Source organism: Lampris incognitus, chromosome 2, assembly GCF_029633865.1.
Source record: "Lampris incognitus isolate fLamInc1 chromosome 2, fLamInc1.hap2, whole genome shotgun sequence".
Taxonomy (NCBI): Eukaryota; Metazoa; Chordata; class Actinopteri; order Lampriformes; family Lampridae; genus Lampris; species Lampris incognitus.
In genome coordinates, this window is record NC_079212.1 from 28531162 (window position 1) to 28555283 (window position 24122).

The 24122-nt window shown below is 41.5% G+C and overlaps 1 protein-coding gene across 1 annotated transcript in view; it reads right to left on the bottom strand.

Annotated features, from left to right (window-relative positions):
* pex14 (peroxisomal biogenesis factor 14) overlaps positions 1 to 24122 on the bottom strand; it is a 47904-nt gene that overhangs the window by 18392 nt on the left and 5390 nt on the right. The window contains exon 3 of the mRNA XM_056274113.1: positions 8538 to 8622. Coding sequence (XP_056130088.1) covers positions 8538 to 8622 — 85 coding nt within the window. The remainder of the gene's footprint in view (positions 1 to 8537; positions 8623 to 24122) is intronic.

Genomic DNA, 24122 nt, shown 5'->3' on the forward strand with positions numbered 1-24122 from the left:
GATGTAAATGTATTACATAATTTTGCAAATGCCAATATAATTTAATCTTCAGATCTTTTTTAATGATTTTAGTGATGATTAAATTGCAAACGGCTCCCTGATGGAGAATCAGAGGAGAAGAGAGGAAAAAAAAATCTAATATGAACATCTCCTTTCGTGGCAAGAAAAAAGATTTTATTTCAGGCACCATATGCAGCTATTGCTACAGATTTCACCCTTTAATAAGCATTCTAATCTAAACAAAGATGAGTAATTGCAACTTTCCATGAGAAAAAATTGATGAATAAAAATAAATAGAAAACACCATTATGTATTTACAGCACAACCACAAATAATCAGAATGTGAATCTCTTTCCAAAGCACTGTGGTGATTTATGTTGTGAAATCCACTGAACGGTCCAAACGACTTCGTTTTTGATAAGTATAGTATATTTTATGATGACCCAACAGTGCAGTCTATATTACAAGGCCGTGCATTGCTCTTTGTAGTTTAAGAGGCTCTCTCATGTTGCTGTTTTACCATTACTTTCCCGGCCCATTTCCCTGAGTGCGCTTCCTGGGTTCGCCTTCTTCCTGACAGAAAATCCCCTTTGCTGAGAGGGCCTTTTACTTGGACTGGTCCCTAGGGTTTTGAAGAACTCTATACATGCTCAATATATGCTTCCTCTATCCTATGAGAGACAGAAGCATTGGCATGGGGTTCAGCTGAGATGTTTCAAGAGACCGCTCTCATGCTCATATAGTTTGCATGTACACTTGTAGTAGCAGCACACCACTATCCATATCCCCATAGCTGTGACAGGAGCATGGCGAGGGATCATAACACACATGTGGCGTGTTAATAATACATCATATCAAAACCTGCTAGACTAATTTATTTTTTCTGGATTTCCCCCCTTTTTCTCCCCAATTGTACCCGTCCAATTAACCCACTCTTCCTAGCTGTCCTGGTCGCTGCGCCACCCCCTCTGCTGATCCAGGGAGGGCTACAGACTACCGCATGCTTCCTCCGATACACGTAGAGTCACCAGCCACTTCTTTTCACTTGACAGTGAGGCGTTTCACCAGGGAGACGTAGGCATGTGGGAGGATCATGTTATTTCCCCCAGTTCCCCCTCCCCCCCAACAGGTGCCCCGACCGACCAGAGGAGGCGCTAGAGCAGCGACCAGGACACATACCCACATCCAGCTTCCTACCCGCAGACATGGCCAATTGTGTCTGTAGGGACGCCTGACCAAGCCGGAGGTAACACGAGGATTTGAACTGGCAATCCTCGTGTTGGTAGACCACCAAGCCACCCGGATGCCACTAATTTCCATTTTTAACAAATGCAATGAGATATTGGAACAAAGATTATTGTGAAACAAATAATGTGTACTCTTTTTATACCAGTATGCACTTCCCTGGTTTTAGAGTTCAACAAATGTGAGTCAACTTTAAAAAGAGGACCAAGCCTTGATCAACTTTGACCTTTCTCTACATGTCAAAGCGGCATTCTCAAAAAGAATTCAAAAAGTAGTTCTGGGTGATACTGACAAAAATCAAATATTGCAATATTTTTGACTGAATACCTGAATGTCGATAATGCAACAATATTTTGTCGACGACTATTGGCGCTTTCACTGGATATCTACACACAAGAACATTTTGAGAAATGATCATTAGTAATGTGGATTTGATGATCAAGCATTCATTGTTCATTTCACTCAGCTGAAACAGTCTAAGTTCAAAAATTGTATCCCTTTACTGTAATGCAAAACATTAATAACAGCAAATGACAACATTTCAGTTATATCACTAGATATATATATATATATATAGCTGTTGTTTTTTGTTTTTCTTGCCCTTTAGTATCTGTTTAAGTCGGAGAGTACTACTGGCGTTGTGTCTGGCTGCTGCTTCTCCCTCTCCCCATTCACCCGTCTGTCTGTGTTATGTTTATCTGTTGTCGTTTCACCCAGTTTATTGTCAAGCAACTTTTAGTGTTAGAAAAAGCACTATATAAGATAGATTTATTATTATCATTATATATACGTATATCTGAAAAAATATGGGCGGCACGGTGGCCCAGTGGTTTAGCATTGTTGCCTCACAGCAAGAAGGTCATGGGTTCGAACTCCAGGCCGTCCCAGGTCCTTTCTGTGTGGTGTTTGCATGTTCTCCTTGTGTCTGCGTGGGTTTCCTCTGGGCACTCCAGTTTCCTCCCACTATCAAAAAGGCATGCATGTTAGCAATAACACTCCTGTCTGTGCCCCTGACCAAGGCAATAGGAAGAAATAATTGGAGTTGGTCCCCGGTTGCTGCACGGTGGCTGCCCACTGCTCCTAGCTACACAGCTAGGATGGGCTAAATGCAGAGTAAATTTCATTTGTATGCATGTACAAAATGACGAATAAAGAGTATTCTATTCTATATTACGATAACCACAATACCAGACGATATCTCATCTCACGATATAGATATCATATTGATATATTGCCCACCTCGAATACCAAGATGGCGTTTGACATCTCCCATACAGAATGCCAAGAAGAGGTCTCTCTGTCACCTCCTTAAATGCTCCAAAGGATTCAAACGGCCATGAAAATTGTTGAATAATTGAAGGCAAATATTGGACAGTCTGTTGTCTATGGCAGGTCCTGATTGCCAGGAAGTGGTGAGCGCCATGTGCTGAGTTTGTGCAGTAAGGCTGCACTGTCCAATAAGCAATAATGTGTCCCTGGACTCCAGATTCATCTGACCACAGCAGACTACATGGTGACAGACTATTGAGTGAGACATGCAAGATCTCCATTTCACCAAACGGGAAGAAATAAAAACGCTTGTCAGTTCTCCGGAGGAACCATATTTCCCTTTTCACCTTGAAATGTAAGGCCTTTGCTAAAACTAACTTTTGGTCTCGTATGAGCCTAATGTATGTACATCTTAAGGCATATTCATTTCTTTAATGTTGCAATTCGTGCGGCAGAATGAAAGAACTCTTTTTTTGGTCCAGCTTCAAAATTAAACACATGGAAATTCACGAAGCCATTTTCTTGTCGAATTACAGCTCACTCAGCTATGTTGTGGGCTCTGATCTGTTTATTGTTGAGGGGAAGACAACAAGAAATGAAAGACCTCTCAGATGCATTTATGAAAGAAAGAGAACAAGGTGAAACTGAGTTTTACATATAAAAGGCAAAGAACACAAAAAAGGGATTGTGAAATATATTATGGGTTCCAGAACCTGTGGAATGACCCCGGGACCCCCATTTCAGATCGACCTGTAGGGAGATGAATTTTTTAAGACATAAATTACACCTAATGATGACACCGTAAAAAGAACAATAATGGAAAGCTATTCTGTATTTCATTATACTGTATTATCTGCTGCACCTGATACACGCCGCGCCTGTTTATGAGTCACCGTATTAGCAGATGCTCAGCCAAAGCATTTGCTTTGACCTTGCCATTCTCATTGGGGCATGAAATTACGGTGCTGGCACCTCGATATTACAGCTATAAATACTGTAAACTGCATATCTGGGCTGCGTTTTCTATTGTCTTTCAACATAAACCTGATCGGTATTTATTTAAAGGAAAACCCATTGCTCGTCACGTTATTTACGGCTCTATTTTCAGAGGCCCTTACTCTCTGGGCATTTTTCTAAGGGCAAAGAGGCAGAGAGGCTCCTACATAAAATCCATTTCTCTGATTCTGGCACTTCTGAACTTTATGGGTCAAGACCCAGGCTGGACAGCCAATTATAAAAATTGCTTACTAAAATATTTTGGGTGGTAAAAGGTGAATGGCTTTTTCACAGTCCTCCAAGGACTGAAATATGAAGCTGCCCTTGAGTGAAAATTACTTACATTTTGAATATCATATTTAAAAAAAATGTATGTCAGAGGTCATAAATAGATAGAGGTCAATGGGTTGTTGGGAGTGCGAGTGCAACTTCAACATATTTCTCATACTGTGCTGGCACGTGAGATTTTACATGTCATTTGGCGTGGTACTACAACTGCCTGAAAATGGCATGTCCTAAATAATGACCACTCTCATAGCGTATTCATTTATGTATTAAAAAAGAGGACTCTGCTCTCATTTCCCTGGTTTATCGCTTTGTACTGATGACAAAGTGGGCAAGGCCTAGGCTAGGTGGCGCCGTGGAGTTATTTATAACCACATCAATCCCTTTACCTTCTCTGCAGGCCTTGGTCATTGTCATTTTTGTCCGAGAGGTGAGTCACATAACCCCACTTGCAAACAGCATCCTATTACTACCTGGGATGATGAACCTTATCCTTCCCCTTACCTTCATACCAGGTATGGTAATAGACCAACAACCTACCTGTGTTCCCCATGACCCCAGATCAGTGGCCCTCCACTCAGGGTGAAACATATTAGCATTATTTATTCATGTCAATAACAACTAGGACATTCAGATGGAAGGGGGAAAAAAAGAAATAAGTCAAACCATAATTTAAGTCTCACTGACAGAGAATGCACTGTACAATTTATCAAACTGAATCTTCCTCTAAAGTTGTGATTCATTTGTACTCCTGAGAGTTTTACCTTTGCTGATAAACTAAGGTGGGTGCTTTTGAGCCATGCAGGATTTGGGATCCTGGTCAAAGCGACACGCTGGGGGATGGAAATTGATGTCGACTATGTTCAGAGAATTTGATTTTTTCAGTAATTACAGTATGTGTGCAATTGCTAATTGTCTAGGCTAAATGGGGGTTACTGAAATGAGCCCCAACACTCTTTGAATGTCACATTTGTTAATTGTAGAGTGTAGATGGCCCACTTCACTAGACAAGGTGGGAACACATGACATTTCACTCCAACACAAAATTCAGGTAGTCTTGGCCAAGGCAAAATAATTCAAAATTGCTTTAAGAGGGCACTTGTTAGGAACACAGTTAAAATGCACTCCCACGACTCAGTGTAGAAATATTGTGAGAAGCGAGCAAGAAAGGAGAAAAAAAACACCTTGGGTTTACAGCAATGCCTCTTAAATGACAAAGTTTCAATATTTTGGTTATTTTATTCAACAAGGCTACAAGATGACAAGCTACACATACTGGAGTGCATAATTGGCAATTCATACCACGAAATTGACAGTTGGAGGAAAACAGAAAATCACATTTTTCAATGAATATTGAAATAAACCAGACTATTAGGATCTCTTTGGAAAAAAAGGAGCTGTAACCAGAGAAGCATCATTCAGTGCAGATTAGAACACAAATATGCAGGGAAATAATATGCGCAGGCGAGATTATTGTATAAAGATTCAGCAACATGCAATCAAAGTAGGGCCTATTTTCCCCTTCATCAGCTGGCCAGCATAAGTACTGGCAGCAAGAGGAATCCAATTTAAATTCCACTCTACCGGGAGATGGTTTTGTTTCATTTTATGTGTGCTTTGACATTTCTGGCTGATAATATAGAGTAAAATTCAAGAGTATTTACATAAATATGACATTAAACCATATTAGAAATTAAGACTGACATATTTGCGACGATGGCAGTGTGCGGAGGAAGGTGATTGAGTTTCAGGGTCAAAAGGTTGAGAGGATAGTATGGATAGACTGGGTACATATAAGGGAATAAGGAGGCCATGACAATTGGTGCGTCACCATGTCCATCAATATGTCTGCCTTGCCTCAGAAAGGATGAAAGGCCATGAGACAGACAAGGAAAGAAACAAGTGCAATTTTGTATAAGTGTGGCTAGTTGGGTACTTCAAGTCATGTTGTTTTACTCAAACTTTTTTTTGGCTGAATTTGAGGCTTTTGCCATCCTGCCACTGTTCCTGCTCTGAGTGAGCATATGGCTCTTGAATGGAAGATCATACATTTAATTGGTCATTCATTTTTTGGGGGGGGTTTCCCCCCTTTTTCTCTCCAATTGTATCTGTCCAATTACCCCACTCTTCTGAGTCGTCCTCGTCGCTGCTCCACCCCCTCTGCTGATCCAGGGAGGGCTGTTGCCTCCGATACATGTGGAGTCGCCAGCTGCTTCTTTTCACCTGACAGTGAGGCGTTTCACCAGGGAGACGTAGCACGTAGGAGGATTACGCTATTCCCCCCAGTCCTCCCTCCCCCCCGAACAGGTACCCCGACCAACCAGAGGAGGCGCTAGTGCAGTGACCAGGACACATACTCGCATCCGGCTTCCCACCCACATCCATCCATCCATTATCCAAACTGCTTATCCTAATTAGGGTCACAGGATGCTGGAGCCTATCCCAGCAGTCATTGGGCGGCAGGCGGGGAAACACCCTGGACAGGCCGCCAGTCCATCACAGAGTTGGGGGGGGGGGGTAACCCACAGACATGGCCAATTGTGTCTGTAGGGAGGCCCGACCAAGCCGGAGGTAAAACGGGGATTTGAACTGATGATCCCCGTGTTGGTAGGCAAGGAATAGACCACTACGCTACCTGGACGCTCTTAATTGGTCATTCTGAATGGGAATTTGTGGTTTACATTCTGAATATAAGTCAAAGTTAATTAAATCAAAACTTACATTTTACGTTCTCGAGGACATGAGCCACATCTTAAAAACATTATTTCACGTGATGTTACCTCAAACAGGGCTGAGAATCAATAGCATGTTTTCTTTAGTCTTCTTTTTACCCTCAACATGAAGAAGTAGAAATAATTTGTAGGTCTGTAACAACAGCCCTAATAGAGGCAAGGCGATGTCGTTTTGTGCAACTCAATGTGGCAGTGCAAAAGAGAAAATGCCATGTCAAATTGAGTCATTTGAAATTGGCTTATGATTTATCAGCAGTTTGTCAAATAGATAAGTGTCCCACCTACCCTTCAACTCATCCAACTTACACCCAGCTTCCACCCTACATGTCACTTCCAAAGTGATGCAGCACTCGGACAATTACGATGTTCAAGGTGAGGCTCAGTCAAAATGGCCTTCTGTTGACCCATGGCAGTTTTAATATGAACACTGGTTATTTGTAACATGAACATTTACAAATACCACTCAAACCTGAAAATCTCTCTGGGGCTGTGTGGAAAACAGAATCACGCCTGGTTCATTTTGAGATAATGTGGCAAAGCACAAGCTTCATATTCGTTAGATGTGTGAATAAGCAGACATCTCAGAGCTCTGCTGTACAGGTATACCATAAGTCATTATAATATTTTTATCACAAACGCAAGTTGTTTTTCACTGTACGAATATTTCAGCTGATGCAAATTGTTTGACAAACACACTTTGTGCTTGTTTTTTTTTACAACTTTTCTTCCTTCCAATCGTTTGTCTCTTTTGTATCAATGCCTTCATCTAAAATAAGACATTTTATTCAGATCAACAGCAGAAAGGACTTTTCGAAATAAACCGACAGTAAAGCCTCATACATATTTAATTGACTTGAAGTGAAGCAATAGGGAACCATTTTGGGAGAGCAAGTGAGTTAAGAAGAAACCAAGCCAAGTGCTGCAAGAGGAAAAAGTGACACTGCATGACGTCATTTGGCACTGATGAGCCGTTATTGAATTTGAGATAACCAACGGTGGATTATGAACATGCCTAAGTTGTCAATAATGAGACGCAAAGACAGGGAAATTTCAAAAGATATCAAAGTCATTAGAGCCAGATGAGATGTGTGTAGTAGCAGCCGGCAACCATGGATTTGGTTTCAGGTTACCCTCCCCAGTCATGGAGCTTTTAGGCTCATTTTTCACTGCTTGGCTGCTCTAATGATACAGGGAAAGTCCCTTAGCTGTCGATGGATCAGTCCCACAAGTGCACAACTGTTTGGCAAAGAATTGAAAGAAAAGCGCTTGTCATAACAGTAGTTTATCTGAGGTAAAGCTGCATACTGTGTGATTTTTCTGTCACAAACCTCTTACAAACAGCATCCATGTAAGGGTAGTTTTTGGCTTTGAGATGGAAAAAAAAAATCAACTCAAAATTTGCCTTGACATAAATGAGCTCTGAGAGTGATAGCACTGGCTTGCCTTGTTTCATCAAACAGATTTTAGTAACGTGGTAGGAATAATTTCAGTCTACTGCACAGGAACTGATAAGCCAATAAATGTAGCCACCCTCCCTCCCCCCTTACTCAGCTTCCTGTGTCCTGCATCAAATTTACATTGAGTTAAATTAAGTAAAAGGGTTAAAATGCTGGAAGGTAATATTGATAATTCCATTGAAAATGCAGAGGGGTTTTGTCAATATTAATTTTCCTGAACCCAAAGCAGCATCCCAACTCGTAGGCCATTTATTCACGGGGCCTGAATCATGTTCTATCTGCAGCTAAATCGACCCCAGTTTGACCCCCTGGGGCAAAGAGCTACAGCCACAACCTTTGACCCTTTAAGACCAAGACTCCCAAAAAAAATGAAACTGGGTATACATCTCTTGGCCATTTACATTTCAGATTTGTATCTCACTTTGGTAATATAGATTTTGCTAACATATTCATGGTGAATTTTTGTTTGTTTGTGATAATTCTCTTCAACAAAAAGCAGCACCAGTCAAATCTAATACTATTTTGCCAAAGTAAAAGAAAAAACAACTCTCACCTTTTTTCTTCAAGAAGGCTTTTCTGGTGGCCAGCGGACTCTGGCGTACTTTGGGGTTCTGTAGAAATTTTACAGCTGTGACAATCTGGAAAAGAGACAAGTGCGCTTTAATTTGATGCAGGGTGAGCTAGCGTTTGTGGAGGAAGACAAAGTGTGCAGGAAAGACAGCATGATGCACTCAGCAGTGAAAATATCAGTCTAGACATTCTATGAGAAACAGATTCATTAGCAGAAAATAAAAAGAATAAAAATCGAGATGAAGACATAAATGGATTTCATTTGTGAGTTGCTTCCCAAACTCCCTCAGCAGTGAGGAGGAAGACCACCTGACCACTTTCCAGCTAAATCCAGGGAATGACCAAATCAGCAGTTATAAAATTAGCCCATCAAGAGAGCCGGACAAATGGAGTATGGAGCTTAATTTGCTATTACCCTCTTAAAGACAAACTTCCAGCCTTAAGTGCATAGGGGGAAGAAAATCTATACTTAATGCAGATGTGATCATTTGTATCTAATAACTTCAGAATCCTAGGCTGAAAACTTCTGCATTCCTTCCAGTTAAAAACATGCGTGATCAAATCACCGAGCCTGAATGTTGTAATGACTTGAAACGTTAATGCACCAGAACATTAAATGGCATCAGAACATCAGTAGTTTTAAGTGCACGGCGTTCATCGATTCTATTATGTTTTCCTTCGAGGTGCACCTTAATTTTCCATACCGGTATGCATTTCCAAGAATAGCGGGGGGGGGGGGGGGGATTCATCCTTAAACAGCATTAAAACATAAACTTGAAGTGAGCACCGTGAAGTGGCGCCTCCTAAAACTGATAAACATGAAAGAACATCGAGAAAGGGAAAACACACTAGAGGGGAGGGTTTAGATGACTTATTATCGCACCTGTGGTCCCCGTGATTCAATTGTAAAAGTCATCCCTCTAATAGGTTGAAAGGTTTTGATTACTCTTCTTTTCTTTTAGTGTTGAAAGATACAAAGTGATTGAGCGCGCTGCCAGTGGTAATTCGTTTTGGGTAATGCATTGCATATACTATGAACCTGTTTCAATCCAAAAAATTGCATTTTAAAACTCAGCAAAGGGGTAAGCGTGAAAGAGAAGTGGTCTAAAGAGCCAGATAATTTTTCTGTGACCACAAGATATGTCAAAGCTGCAGATTAATTACATGCAACTTTTTTTTTCTATTAGCACTAATTTTAGTAGAATATCTTTTAAAAAAAAAACAATATAACATAGCAGATAGTGAATAGTTTTTATACAAAATTACTTCTAAAAGTGCCATTCTGTATATACCACAGCGATGCAGAACTTCTTAATATACTCCATGTAAGTGTTACTGCAACTTAAAAGTGTTATTTGTATCATGTTTTCAAAAGGCACCAGTTTCTCCCAAAGAGATGCCTCCACAAATTATTTAGTGGCACAAATCTCCCATGTCACTGTGACATTACCGTAACCTTTCATGTACAACAGGGTTACGCAAGGGGGGGCTAGAATTTCCTGGATCTCTATATGCTGAGGGCTTATTAAACTCAGTCACCCGGAACCTTCATTGTGACAGGCAGATTAAACCATTTGCATGGTGAACCCCCGACTGATGTTCTGGGCCAGCAGATACTGTAAAAACACAGGAAAAATATCTCTTTGATAACAAGACATTATCATTCCGCTCCCTCCATAATATAACGAGCTGACCAGACTTGGCGGATATGAGGTGAACTAAAAATCAGACACACTAATATTCATACCAGTTAACTGGAAAATGATGTACACCCCTTACGAAAATGACCCAATACTGAAGCATTATGGTGATCTCTTGATTCGTGTTTACATTTTCCATACCATATATCGACAAATAAAAATAGGTCAATGTTAATAGGCGTAAGTACGACATCTTAATAAAGACCTCAAGCTAGCTCAGCTGGAAACTAATAAGGCAAATGTCCATTTGGTTAAACCTGTAGTGTAGATCCTCTGGGTGAGGAAAAGTGCACTTCTTAGCAGATGACATAGATGCGTTACGCAAGTTCTACCCAGACATCTCAATCAATTATAACCACATTGTGCAGATTTCAGTCTTGTCTTGTTATCGACTTATAGATCATCCCAGTTATAGTGTAGGGTAGCGCACAATTGGGCCTTTAAAGGGGTGAGCTGTATGTTAGTACAAGGCACATTTGGTTTGGCAGCACAAATCTCAACTAAAATTAAAATGATGGGTCTCCCTTTTTGCCTTTCTGAAAACCAGAAAATACCTTTTGGTTAGCATTACAATTAGGCTCTCTTGTAACAGTTCTTGTAAAGCTGAAACTGCTAATGCACCAAAGTGCTCCGTGTTAGGACCAATAATCTTTACAAACCAGATAACCAATAGAGTGTCAGGTAAAGGCGAAAAAGAGGTGAAAACTCAATCATAGAGAGAGATAACATTAACCAACACACTTAAGAGTGTGGAGTTGATGAGCGGACAACATTACAGCAATGTAACCGGATTTGAATTGGACAAGAGTTAAGCCTAACGTTGCACTTCAAAATCACAATTGTGATTTTTTTTTTCTTACTTTCAACCGGGAGAAATGAGATCGAAATCAAATTATGTTCGAACCGCATGGTTGGATGCTTGAGAGAATCCATGTACCCAGTTGCATGTTTTTGTTTTAACTGGTAAGTACGTAAATTATGGTTCTAAAACTCAAACGATTTCCAGCGGGATGCTATTAGATCTTAACAAGTGAACATTCTGGGAAAAAATGATTCACAGCAAGCTGAGATAGTATATTATACATGTTCCATTCCAACACTGCTTTCTCCTTGTCAAAGTTTTTGAAGTTAAACTGAGTAAATAAACTGACTTGAGACAACATCTGAACCAAAGAGACACCTTATGCTGCCAAGTAGTCATCATGTAAAAATATATCAAAAATTAGTATAAATTCAGTGAAAGCGTCGTAATTGTATGATTCTTCTTCTAGCCTTTTCATAAGGGTAGCAAATACACTAACTGGTTTACTTAGGTCCGATATTTAAACTTCTTTCTTTTTATTCAATAAAAGTTAATTTGCTGTCTTTAAATGGTCTTTAATACAAGTCCTCCACTCTACAAAAGACATGCGTGTGCATTTGTCTGCAATAATGAGGACACTAGAGAGGATGGTAGATCTGGAAGTCATGGAGGGGGGCAACAATGGGTGGGATAAAAGGAAATCATTAGCAAGTATAGGATTCAGTCTCAGTGTGAATCAATTCATTCCAAATTGCCCTGGCCTGTACATTTGTGGAGAAGTGCCCCTGATATAATAACAGGCTGATAGACATGGGGAGAAATTGTGTTAGGCTAGTCCTCAACACCCCCCCCCAAAAAAACAAAGGTTCAGAAGACTAAAAGAGAGAGAAAGAGGGGTGGCGAAAAATTAAGCTCTATATTAATTAGGTGCTTCCATGGGTGATTCACCATCACTGATGGCTGTCTTTGATGCCTTAACCCTATAACTTTCCGATACCTGAACCTTGCTGAAAACCAATGCGCTTTTAATGAAATTATTGCATTTCCTCCTAGTTTGTCTTCTAACAGCCTGATGTAGCCAACAGTGCTTTATAATCTTTTTAAAAGATTATAGAAGAAACAGCTTCTAATTGTGACCTTAATGTGACCTTTAGCTGAGGAAGCAAGGCCTCGTGGGAGCAGCTATGGAGAATTAGTGACCCTGAGAGCCATGGGGAAGTGAGGTGCCAGCCGGTTTAACTGAGTTCCACATCTACACTTACATAAATACTGGAGGCTGCAGGAGAGACCCTGCTGGATTTGCATCACTGCAACAATGACTTTACAGGACCTACTTCTCCTTAATGTTAGGTAATGTTTTCAAGAGTAGTTACATTATATGAAACATCACAAAGGACAAGCTTGAGCCAAACCCTAACTTTGGCATTGGCAAAAACTGATAAAGCAGCACTAGTAAAATTTTGGGCTTGTCCTTAAACTAATGACAAACTGTAAGCCACAGTCCTCCTTTTACGTCTGTTAAAATGATTTAGGGGGACAGCTGGCTGGTTTTCTCAGCCTTACTGTACAATTCCCAAATGTGGTTAGTCTTTATTGAACAGCCCTAACTTCTGAAACTGAAGGTCAGACAACGTTTCGATGAATGCAAAAGGGTCATGGAAAACTTCATTGACGTTTGCTTAGCAAAGGTTTAAAAATAACAGACAGTGCTGCATTGGTGACACTGTTAGATCCATGGGCAAGGCTACGAACACAGCATCAACAGCACATTACGCAATTTTTGTGAAGGGGGCCCGGTGGATGGAAATCAGGTTCTTTTAAGATCATTGCATGTGCAGACCAAACTTTCCACTGAAAAGAATTTCCATTTCAGAGTTTTGTCATCAAAAAAAAAAAAAAACTTGACAGGCTCATTGAAACATGTGCAGGCCTATCTTAGTGGAAGCTTTATCAAGCAGGCAAGACAGTTCAGGTAAGAGAAGATATCTGATGTTGATAGAAACATGTAATATAGTCTTGTAGTCGTGTTAAAATGTTAAGAAGGAAAAAAAGAGCAGAACCTGGTCACTCACGTTTCTCATCTCCCTCACTGACATAACAAAGCTGATTATTACTATGTTTACTCTGGTATTGCAACTATAGTTTTTAAACGTGCATTTTCTGTCAGAGGTGTCCAGAGAGTTTGGTCACATTGCTTACTGCATGCATCCTTGAAACAATCTTAATTCTACCATAAAAAAACATATACATGGGGCGTCTGGGTAGCGTGGAGAACTATTCCGTTGCCTACCAACACGGGGATCGCCGGTTCAAATCCCCGTGTTACCTTTGGCTTGGTCAGGTGTCCCTATTGGCGGTGTCTGTGGGTGGGAAGCCGGATGTGGGTATGTGTCCTGGTCACTGCACTAGCACCTCCTCTGGTCAGTCGGGGCATCTGTTCGGGGGGAGGGAGAACTGGGGGGAACAGTGTGATCCTCCCATGCGCTACATCCCCCTGGTGAAACTCCTCACTGTCAGGTGAAAAGAAGCGTCTGGTGACTCCACATGTATTGCAGGAGAAATGTGGTAGTCTGTAGCCCTCTCCGGGTCAGCAGAGGACGTGGAGCAGCGACCGGGATGGCTCGGAAGAGTGGGGTAATTGAACAGGTACAATTGGGGAGAAAAAGGGAGAAAAAAATCCAAAAAAACAAAAACATACATAAAAAAATGAAAACATGCAGACCAAGTTTACCACATGTACTTCCCTACATACTGGATTTGTGTTTTAAAAAAGTAAATTTTCTTGTTTTAAAATTGTATAAGACTTCACTCAGAAAAAAAAAGCCCTGAATTTATACTTCTGGGGCAGCAAACTGTACACAAGTTGTTGTAGGCGGAGTAAAAGATGATAATGCCCTAGCAAAGTGGCATATCAATCTGTTCCCCCCTAACCTAAATCTAAGCAGAAATATATGGTGTACACCCAATTTCAGAAATGGCCCAAGACATACAGTATTAACCTCTGGCTGAAGTCTCTCTATGTGCAACTGTCGGGCCTAATGCCTGCGGTCGCCCATGCTAAACTACGGAGACAGATGACTGTTTGGATAAGAACATTCCCACGGGGGGCCCGAGAACCTGATGACTAAAGACCAGCGCCTCTGTCAGTGACACCTCACTTTCACTCACTTTGGCCCAAAAGACTGGACCTATAGCCCACAAATTCCTTTTAATTCAGGTGAAAGGCCCAAACCGGGGGGCGAGGACCGCTGTGAGAGATAAGGGTCATCAGAGATTAAACCGTGGCACTTTAGCAGCCGGCGGTGGAGCAGCGGCGGGGGCAGGGGGCGGGGAGTGATGGGGGAGCGGCGGTGGAGCACAACAAACTACTTAGGCACCACAAAACATTCCAGCCCCTTCTCAGCTGCAATCCAGTAATGGATACTTCCTCGGCTCCTCGATTGGTCAAAATGTTTTCATACAATAATTTAATTCAGAAACACTTTTACAAAGCAGGAGTAATCAATTTTAATTAGTTGATTTTTTTTCATTCGCATAAAATTTAATGTACTGCTATCGATCTCCTTTGTTCTTTAAGGCAGTGCCTCTTTCCTGTAATTCAAGGCTGTCCTTTTTTTTCCGCTCCTTTCTTCTTCTTTTTTTATGTTTTACAGTCAACGATGACATTCTGTGACAGGCAGCTCCACATGTCTTTCAGGACTGGAAATGAGCATTACCAAACAAAATGCAACTTCAGATCAGCACGACCTACCAAACAACGTGGTAAAAGACTTGTGGGTTCATATTTATATCCATCTTTACAAACAGCGACTGAGTGAATGCCTGTTTTTGCAGAAAGAAAACAATTTGTATTTACAAAAAGGTTAAATGGTTCCCTTAAACCAATGGCTGACAAAGTCATGGCACTGTTACACAGATTGGATGCGCGCTACATTTTAGAAATAAAAAACAAACTTCTGTAGATCCTTATTTCTGAAATTCACATGTTTATATATTTTTTTAAATGAGCTCCTCAAACAGATAGGAAAAGAGTTATATGTAAATGTAAAGGCAAACATAGCATTTAGAGTTTAAATATCTAGTCTAGACCAACGTGTATACACATTTTACATTTTTTTTTTTTTTATAAATTTATTTCTGATTTTTCCCTTTTTCTCCCAATTTAGTGGCCAATCGATCCCTATTTTAATTCAAACACCCACCCTCGCACTGTATGCGTTCGCCAACTGCATCTCTCCGGCCGGCAGTCTCGAAGGAGACCGCCTCGCCACTTTCGTGACAAGGCGACTCCAAGCCGAACCACTGTTTTTCCGACACACACAGAGTCGCATTCACGTGACGAACACAAGCCGACTCCGCCCCCCTCCCGAAGACAGCGTTGCCAATGATCGCTGCTTCGTCGAGTCCGGCCATAGTCGGATCTGACGAGACCGGGGCGCGAACCCCAGTCCCCAGTGGGCAACTGCATCGACACAGAGCCGATGCTTAGACCGCTACACCACCGCGGACTCTACACATTTTACATTTAAAGATAACGTGGATGCTGCATGAGCAAAATGAGCTTTGAGCCTCACAGTAGAGTGTGTCGTAGTATTACTTATTTGAAAGGTCTTAGAAATTAAAACAGAAACAACTGGACATAATCAGAGTGACAAGTAAACAAACACAAAGGCCTCCTTAAAATTAACACTGCTCTGTATCTTGTCCTTCATATTATCGAGGCACTGAGGCCTTTCACATCCAATCGCTTGATTGAGGCAAAATGCAAGAGGCACCGGTAGCAAACGGCGTGGAGCTTGTGTCCATGTGACACACCACAGAAGTTGTGTTGTGGTGGCAATGGAAGAGCCGCCCCGTCACAAGGAACTTACAGTGACAAGCTTATCCCTCTACGTTAATCCACACCACTCCCCCCACTGCAAGAAACACCCACACCCACACACACACACACACACACGCACACACGCACGCACGAACGCACAAAAGCACCCACGTATTCACACAACAGCAACTTAAAAGGAAGCCACTGCAAAAGGGAAATCAAGCAGCAAGCTGGGCTGGAGATGCAGTAAGTTGGCATCAGTTTAGAGAGCAATTGTCACTGCCTGCCAAGATGGCTAATAATGCTACAATAGAGAGGCCAGTGACAATAGAGTGAGGTGTCCTCCTATTGATCAGATGATACCTTTTGGAGTGCATGGGATGAAAGGATGCTCACAAAGACAAACTAGACAGATCGTGACATTCCAGTGACATAATAATCTCATGTCAGATCCTCTCTAGTCAATAGCTTGAATGTGCTAATAGCGTGTCTTGGATCAACAATTTCATGGTCTTCAATAGGGGCTAGGAATTGGTGGCATGACCCTCCACAAGGGGTGAGAGCCCTGTTTCCACAAGCGAGTGCCACAGAGAGAAAAGGAAGAATGGCAGTGGGAGCCAGTTAAAGGCCTGGGCAAAGCCAAAGAAGATTAACATCGCCATCTACTGGCGAGTGGCAGCTTTATCCAAGTGCCTTGAAAGCTGTCAGAAACGTTTAGACACAGTTACCAAGACAATGGGCCACACATCCACAGCAGGGTGGGTACAAGTCGGTCCGGAATCAGCGCCGAAGAAGGGGGAAACTTAAGGCAGTAGACCTCCCTATGGTTTTGGCAAGAGAGAGAGCAGGCAAAGTCTGTTCCCAATCAGGCTAAGTGACAGAGAAAAATGTTGGCAAATTCTCTTTTTTCTGGAGGCCTCCAACTGCCAGTGAGTGTCTAACCTCAAGTATAGGATTAGGATGGAAAGCGTGTGCTGCTGACAGGAAAGAACAATCATCAGGACTGCAGAAGGAGAAGTTCCCTTCCTCATTTTATCCAACCGGGGACACGGTTTAAAAAATTATAGTTGATCAAATCATGTCATAAAAAACAAAATTCCTTTCAATCATTCCCAAACAGGTCATATGGAGTTTCAATGAAATGGAATGAAAGGTATATGACAGTCTAGTTGCACCACACCCATCCACCTAAGCCTGTATTTTCTTTTCAGTTAAAGTTCAGCCAGAATTTTCAGGTTTTACAACATACCCAAAGACAATATTCTTTCTCAAGTATAAGTATGTCTATATTGTGGCACTTCTACCCCTATCTGTTGTTTGTACGGTGATGAGAACTATTCTCATATAGTATATTTCTGCAACCGTGCTCTTGACATGAATAACCCTCAATAAAAACAAAATGCAGGACTGCCTTTTAAGTGAAACTTGACATCTATAGATGTATTTTCTCTTTGTATGTGGTGTTACCTTGGTAACCCATTTCTAGAGATTGACACATTTTCAATTTTTAAAACAAGTGTAATCCTTCAGGTTACAGTGATGTGTGGTACAGGTATTTTTCCTGTGAGTACCAATACAGAAAAAAACATTTTAAAGAAGCTTTGAACTACACGTTGAGGTTTTCAAAATTATGTTCTTGACAGTACATCGCTTCACTCAGATCAAAATACAACTGAGCAGAAACTATGGGATCATAACGAAAACGCTGTGCATCATTGTTCAACAGCGCCCATGTTTGTCACGACCATGAGACAATCAAAGGCAGTTTATAATCAAAGTTTATAGGTCAGGCCCATGTGAAATCTACTATATAACAATAAAGGTGGCACTGGTGAAAGAATGTGCAAAGGTTTTACCGGGCCGCTCGCGAGGAGAGCGAAGTGTCCCATGGCAAGCCACCATAATGTCACACAGGATGGCGCGTTACCGCAAAGGGGCTGAGTTGGCAAGCCTCTCAGCAACAGACGCACACCTGTTCTGACATTTTCCTGTCGACCTTGACACAGAAAACACATGACAATGCCACTCTCTGCATTTCAAAAGCGTAGGGCGTTTTTGACGAAGCCCCTTCACTTCCCCTTTCCTCGTCCCCCTGATACCTAAAACCACTTTCCACAGAATGGCGAGGTGGGGTGTGGGGATGAGGGGTTTTCGGGGGAGCATGACGTAAATGCCATAGAAATGGGCCTGGAATGGATGGGAGACAAGTCATGACATGATGATAAATGACAGACATTAACAAGGGCCAAGTCAGGGAGATGTAAATAGAAAAATAATATCGGAGATGTTCACTCATACTACTGGATTGCAGGCAACTGATATCTCTTAGCAGAAAAAAATCCCCAATTCTAGAAATCCAAACCTAGAGGAAACAGAGAGGCCTACTCTGTCTCTTTCCTCGTTGCTGTATTTCAGCCCACACACACTCACTGTTCCTCCACAAGTACCATGCAAAGATATTTTGCACCAAATCATCTGTTATTTCAATCAAAGGGTAAACTAAAGAGATGTGCCGGGAGAGATGCACAGTAAAACAAATGCAGCCCTCTTTGTCAATCATTCTATTAACAAGAAGGCGACAGCCTTGGCACCCCTGCCAGTGACGGAAGCCATTCCAGGTGTTGGATAATTGCTGGTTGTGCCAGTGGACTTGAGCAACGGCTGCTTTTTATTGTGCCAGCCCGTGTTTCACTGCTGGTCTACACTTGCGCCCCACCTTATGATAGCTGTTAAAGCTGCTCTTTCTGCTGAACACAGCTTGTAGACTCAAAGAACTCTTGGCAAGGATTTTACCATGCTGATTCTTGTGGACTATCGATGGGGATATAGACATGCAATTATTTTCTCTGCCCAGTGTCTAAACAGGGTAAAAGCACAAAATCTTGACAAAGTGCATCTAAGCGCTGAGAAATGTCCTGAAAAGCAAGTTCATACACCATCTGTCAGGTGTAGAATACTAAAAAAAAAAAAAAAAAAATCTGATAAAAAAACAACTTGCCAGGAGAGCACCTTGCCAGAAACGCCTTGAGTGCTGCTTTTCCCTAAGAACATGCACAAACACACACACACATGCACGCACACACACATTTATCAGGCAAGGATGACGTCACTTTGACAAGAAGAGTCAAAACACAAGGAAGGCAAAACTTTTCTGTGGGACCATGGTAAACTAAAAAAAAAAAGAAACAAAACTTTAGAACGGGTTGCCAGGACACTATTGTACCAAACTCCACTACATCTGAGGCTAATTATGGTACAGCATTTTAGCTTAAGTACTCTACTTAGTAGGTCTTAAGATGAATGATCTCAGTTTCTATGTTCTCACTCATTTTCATTTAGGCCTGGAGAGAAGCGCGCTATCTCCTTTTTTCCCCTGATTCCCTTGATAAAGCCACAATCTCAGGGCGCCACACACACAGAAACTCTGAAATCTCATTAGCGTTTTGCTTTCATTATTTTTCATCAAACCCAGAAAAGTGACACATATTAATTAATATCCATTACCAGTTTTTTCGCCCCTCTTGCAGGGAAGATGTTGGGGGGGGGAGCAATTAGCTTAACAAAATAATCAAAAAAATTGTTTCAGAAATCCCTGATAAATGTCCTGTGAGGTCTCGTCTAAATGTAAGAAGTGTAATACATTCTTGCTGTCATATTCCATTAAACTGCTATTACAGTCTTGATAGAACTATTAGTCACTACATTATTAATAACATTAATGTATTTACATTTTTGGTGTACAAGCCAGCTTTCGTGCAATAATTCATGAACCAGACTTCAGATATGTTACAATGTTCTCCATCTCGGCTCTTTTGTGTTTATTATTGATTGTGAAAACAGTCAGAATTCCAAGTTAAAGCCCCCCTCTGCCCCCCACTCCCTCCTTTTAATGTATTGGAGTGGGCTGTTTGCATTAAAGGACTGAAATAAAGTGCATTTACATCTGGAGCATAACTTCATAATTTACATTCCAACATTTATTAGAGGTGACAAACGAGCGTTTGGTCCACTCATGCTTTTCCACAATGCAGTGCTCATTCAATCCATATAAATTACAGCTGGGCTAGCGAGTGCAAGTGCAAATTATTTTATTATATTTATGCATGTACGACTCTATAGGGGGTTATACGAGCGCAAACAGGGAGTTACTAGATTAGGCTGACGATGGTTAACAAAGCAGTCTAGAGGAGTGATGATAAAGGGTTGGATCACTAAACTTCCACATTGTCTTAACGTTTGACACCCCCCCCAACTAAAAAAATCCCCCCCAAAAAACAACCCAGAATCCTAATATAGAATCCAACAAAAAAACAAACCAAAACAGAATCCCAATATAGAATTTGAAAACATGTAGACGTGCTCATTGCTCATTATGTGTATTCATGTAATGAGCTTTTCAGCATATCAAATATAAGCTAAAGACAACTTTATATCTTCTAAGCTATAAAGTAAATTACTGTTACTGTGCACAAAGCTTTGATGTGTTACTGTACCAATATCTTATTCTTAGCTAGCCCTGATATTATTCCATTAAAAGCCACTGGCCTGACAGGCACTATTACATTACATAATTAGATGGGGAAGCATTTTCAGAAATATAGTTAAAGAATGCACTGAGGGGGATCTCAGCATTTGAACAAATATCTGGCACTGCAGGGGAGATGGCAGACAAATTACTTGCTAATAATTTGCTGGGAAGCTAGATAAAGGGAAGGAAAAAAAATTCCCTAAAGTGTCAATTAACAATATTTTTCGCCTCTGATTTCTACACTTCTGAAAACACGATGTGCTTTGGAGAACCAGGGAAGAAGAAAGAGAAGATGATGACGATGAGGGAGAAGGAGAACAGGATGAGGAACTTTTATTTTACTTGATAAAAACTGCGGAGGGAATATGAGAATTCGGCCTCAATTCAGGACGGTCTTAGAAAGCACAAACACATGCCTCCCTTGCGACAGCACTTTCAGGTCGGAGCAATGAGAGTAAGGAGGGAGGGAGACGGAGACAGGGAGGGTGAGGGTGAGAAGGGGGCTTCAATCAAATTCCTGTTCATTAAAATCAGAGGACATCGCAAAAATTGGAAAGATGCTGACAAATCAAAGGGTCTCAGTACCTGAATTACCATAGTCATTTACTTATTAAAGCCAGGATGCCTCCTGTCAATCAAGAGCCATCACATCCCCCATTTGCGGCGGAAAGCCAGCGTAATTGCTTCTCATACTAATCAACACAACTTGTGTAATTATGCCTTGAAAGTGACATTGGAGGCTGAGCGCGATGTGAGTAGTCTTGACAGCGGAGACATCTCAAATTCACCAGGAGATTTCTGGTCTTGCTGCAGGGAAGACAAGCCCCTCTCAGACCCAAGTTGCACACACTCCTACAGTTTATGTCCGTAAACACAAAGGGAAAATACAATAAATCACGCTTAAAGTAATTACAAAGCTCTATAGAGTGTAAAAAGGCAGCTTGGCTCAATAAGGCCTCTTTCTCAAGTATACTAAGGCAAAATAATGACGCTGCAATTAAACTGGTGTCGTATTTCTATCATTTCTTAAGTAAATATATTATGACAGTTCACTAAATTGTGGGAGAATGGGAAATTACAGCTCTGTTGCCATGCTGTTTGCATTAATATACTCGCCGAGATGAAAAATCATTACAAATAAAGCCCTAAGTATTCATTAAAGTTCATTGAATTCTGCATAATCACAGACTTCAAATATGCCTCCAAAATGAACTTTGCTCAAAAAGTAGCTGAGGCATTCTTTTGAGCATTGGAACGCGCCGGCCAAGCCAAATTCCCAGGCAGCATCTGTCACCAGTCAGCCTGGAAGGTCAGGAAGAGGTCAAACTACTGGCCTAAAACAAATCACAACCCAGGGACCACAACACCAAAACGTTCATCTACACATACAGTGGGTTTGTGACTTATCGCGACAGAAGCTCTTTTTTGGTCATTATACCAGGGGCACCGTTTTGCCATACAGCAGAGTGAGAGCTTTTCTCGTGTTTTTGAGAGTGAGATAAAAGTTCTCTTGGGAAAAGGCACAATATTGCCTCAAAGGGATTGGCAATGAAGATCTGGTCCGGTTCAGCACATGAGGGGGAAACCACAAAATAATAAAAAATTGGGCTGGACTCATTGCTGCTCATCATTTTCAAAGGGTTGGGTGGAACCATCAAAAAAAAAAAAAAAGTCGCTGACATCAAAAAGAAGCCAACTGAAAATTCTGGCAAGTGAGGGGGAATAAAAGGGGTTATGTTTTCATCTGCAAACAGAAATGAAGATTAGAGATTTATGGCTCATGAAAAAAAAGTTCAAACAACAGAAAAGGCAGAAATCCTCATCTGTGTCATGCCTCACTCATGAAGTCCAAGTTCTGCACACACTGAAAACAAAGTCAAGAAAATGCTTTATGTGGCCAAAGATGAGAGAAACAAGAACCCTTACTGTCAAGAAAGGAAGCTTTTACAGGAAAAGTGTGTGTGATTCACCCCCCCCCCATCCGCTACCCACCGCGTTCAACTCTAATGAGTCAAAAAGTGTGACCTGCACTTAAACAAGAAGTCAAAGCCAGAAGCTGTAAACTCATTTTCCCCACCCAAGCCAGCAACGTCGGCAGGACCTGGAAGATGTGCTCCGAGCACGCACAATAAATCTGACGTGAAATCATAATCATAAAAGCAATTAGCTGACCCTGCGCCACTCGTCCTTGGACATGACAGTGAGAATTCATGCAGAGTCCTCCAAGGAGGCCAGTTGCTGGGTTGCGCAAGGAGGGGGAAAAAGTGCAACACAGCAACAATAAAACGGAGGGTCCTTCCTGTATCATTAACCACAGAAACAAACACGCCGCTCAGTGCACAGCGAGTCACACTGAGAAACGAGACGACGGGGCTTCTGCGCTTCTCACGGGGAAAGGTTCACCAAGATCATGAAAAAATGGTGTGAGAGGTCCATGTGTTAATCGGCTGTACAGGCCGAACATCTGAGAAGGCAAACAGGAACAAAAAGGCAAGACTTTGTCTTCTTATCTAAACAGCTCACAGCACATGCCAACAGCCTAACTGTCGAGTACAGATTTCAGATTACATATACAAAATGTGCTTGTTAATCTTCAATTAACCACTATGATATGAAACATGGATGGTTGTGCAATGCACTCCAGAGAAAATGGAGGGTTTAGCAGAAATCTACCGAGGCAAATAATCAATTCTTCACATTCAGAGTAGTCAGATTTATTTTACTTTTCTCTTTCAAAAGCATTAGAATTTGAGACCCCTCTCCCCCCCATTCACTTAAACACACGCACACAGCCACTTCCAGATTCTCTCTCTCTCTCTCTCTCTCTCTCTCTCTCTCTCTCTCTCTCTCTCTCTCTCTCTCTCTCTCTCTCTCTCTCTCTCTCTCTCTCTCTCTCTCTCTCTCTCTCTCTCTCTCTCTCTCTCTCTCTCTCTCTCTCTCTCTCTCTCTCTCTCTCACACACACACACACACACACACACACACACACACCAGTCTCTCGCCATCACTCCCCACCCAGTAATTACAGCAGGGCCGAACTAGTGGCTGCCACCTAGTGACCGTCTTCTCTAATAATCATGAAATATCTCCATGGCTCGCGCCCCCACTCGGACCATAACTCTCCTTTAGTGCAGACAGCTCCAATAAAGGATTACAATTACAATTAAAGTAATGAGCAAAAGAAGAAAAAAAAGAAGAACCTCACAGAAGGTTCCCCTGACTAACTAAATGGCAGCCCAGCTTCTTGACAGAATGGAGATACCCTACCAGACTCATTACTGGCTACCATTTCTTGTTCTGCCCCTATAATTAATTTGGAGCATGTTGAAACCAGCAGTCCTCAAAAATTAAAATAATGGTTTTAAAGTTGATGGATGTAAAATGAATTTGAATGTGGAATATCAAATGAAAGAGATTTACTTTTTTTTGGATTCACAGCAGTGAAAAGGTAAAAAGTTTCAAATGACCTGGTAAACTGCATGACATTCTCCACTATTTGGAAGCCATACAATCATCTGTACTGAAGTACTGACAAGACACAGCATCTCATCAAAGTAGATCGTGGAAAATAAAGGCTATAACTTTCCACAAATACACAGCCTATTGGGGAAATGTAGAACATCTTCATAGATGAAAACGACTGAGTCAAGTGCTATCTGTGAAAATCTGAAAAACTCCCTGATATCCCAATTATGTTACATTTGCCTACAACCCATG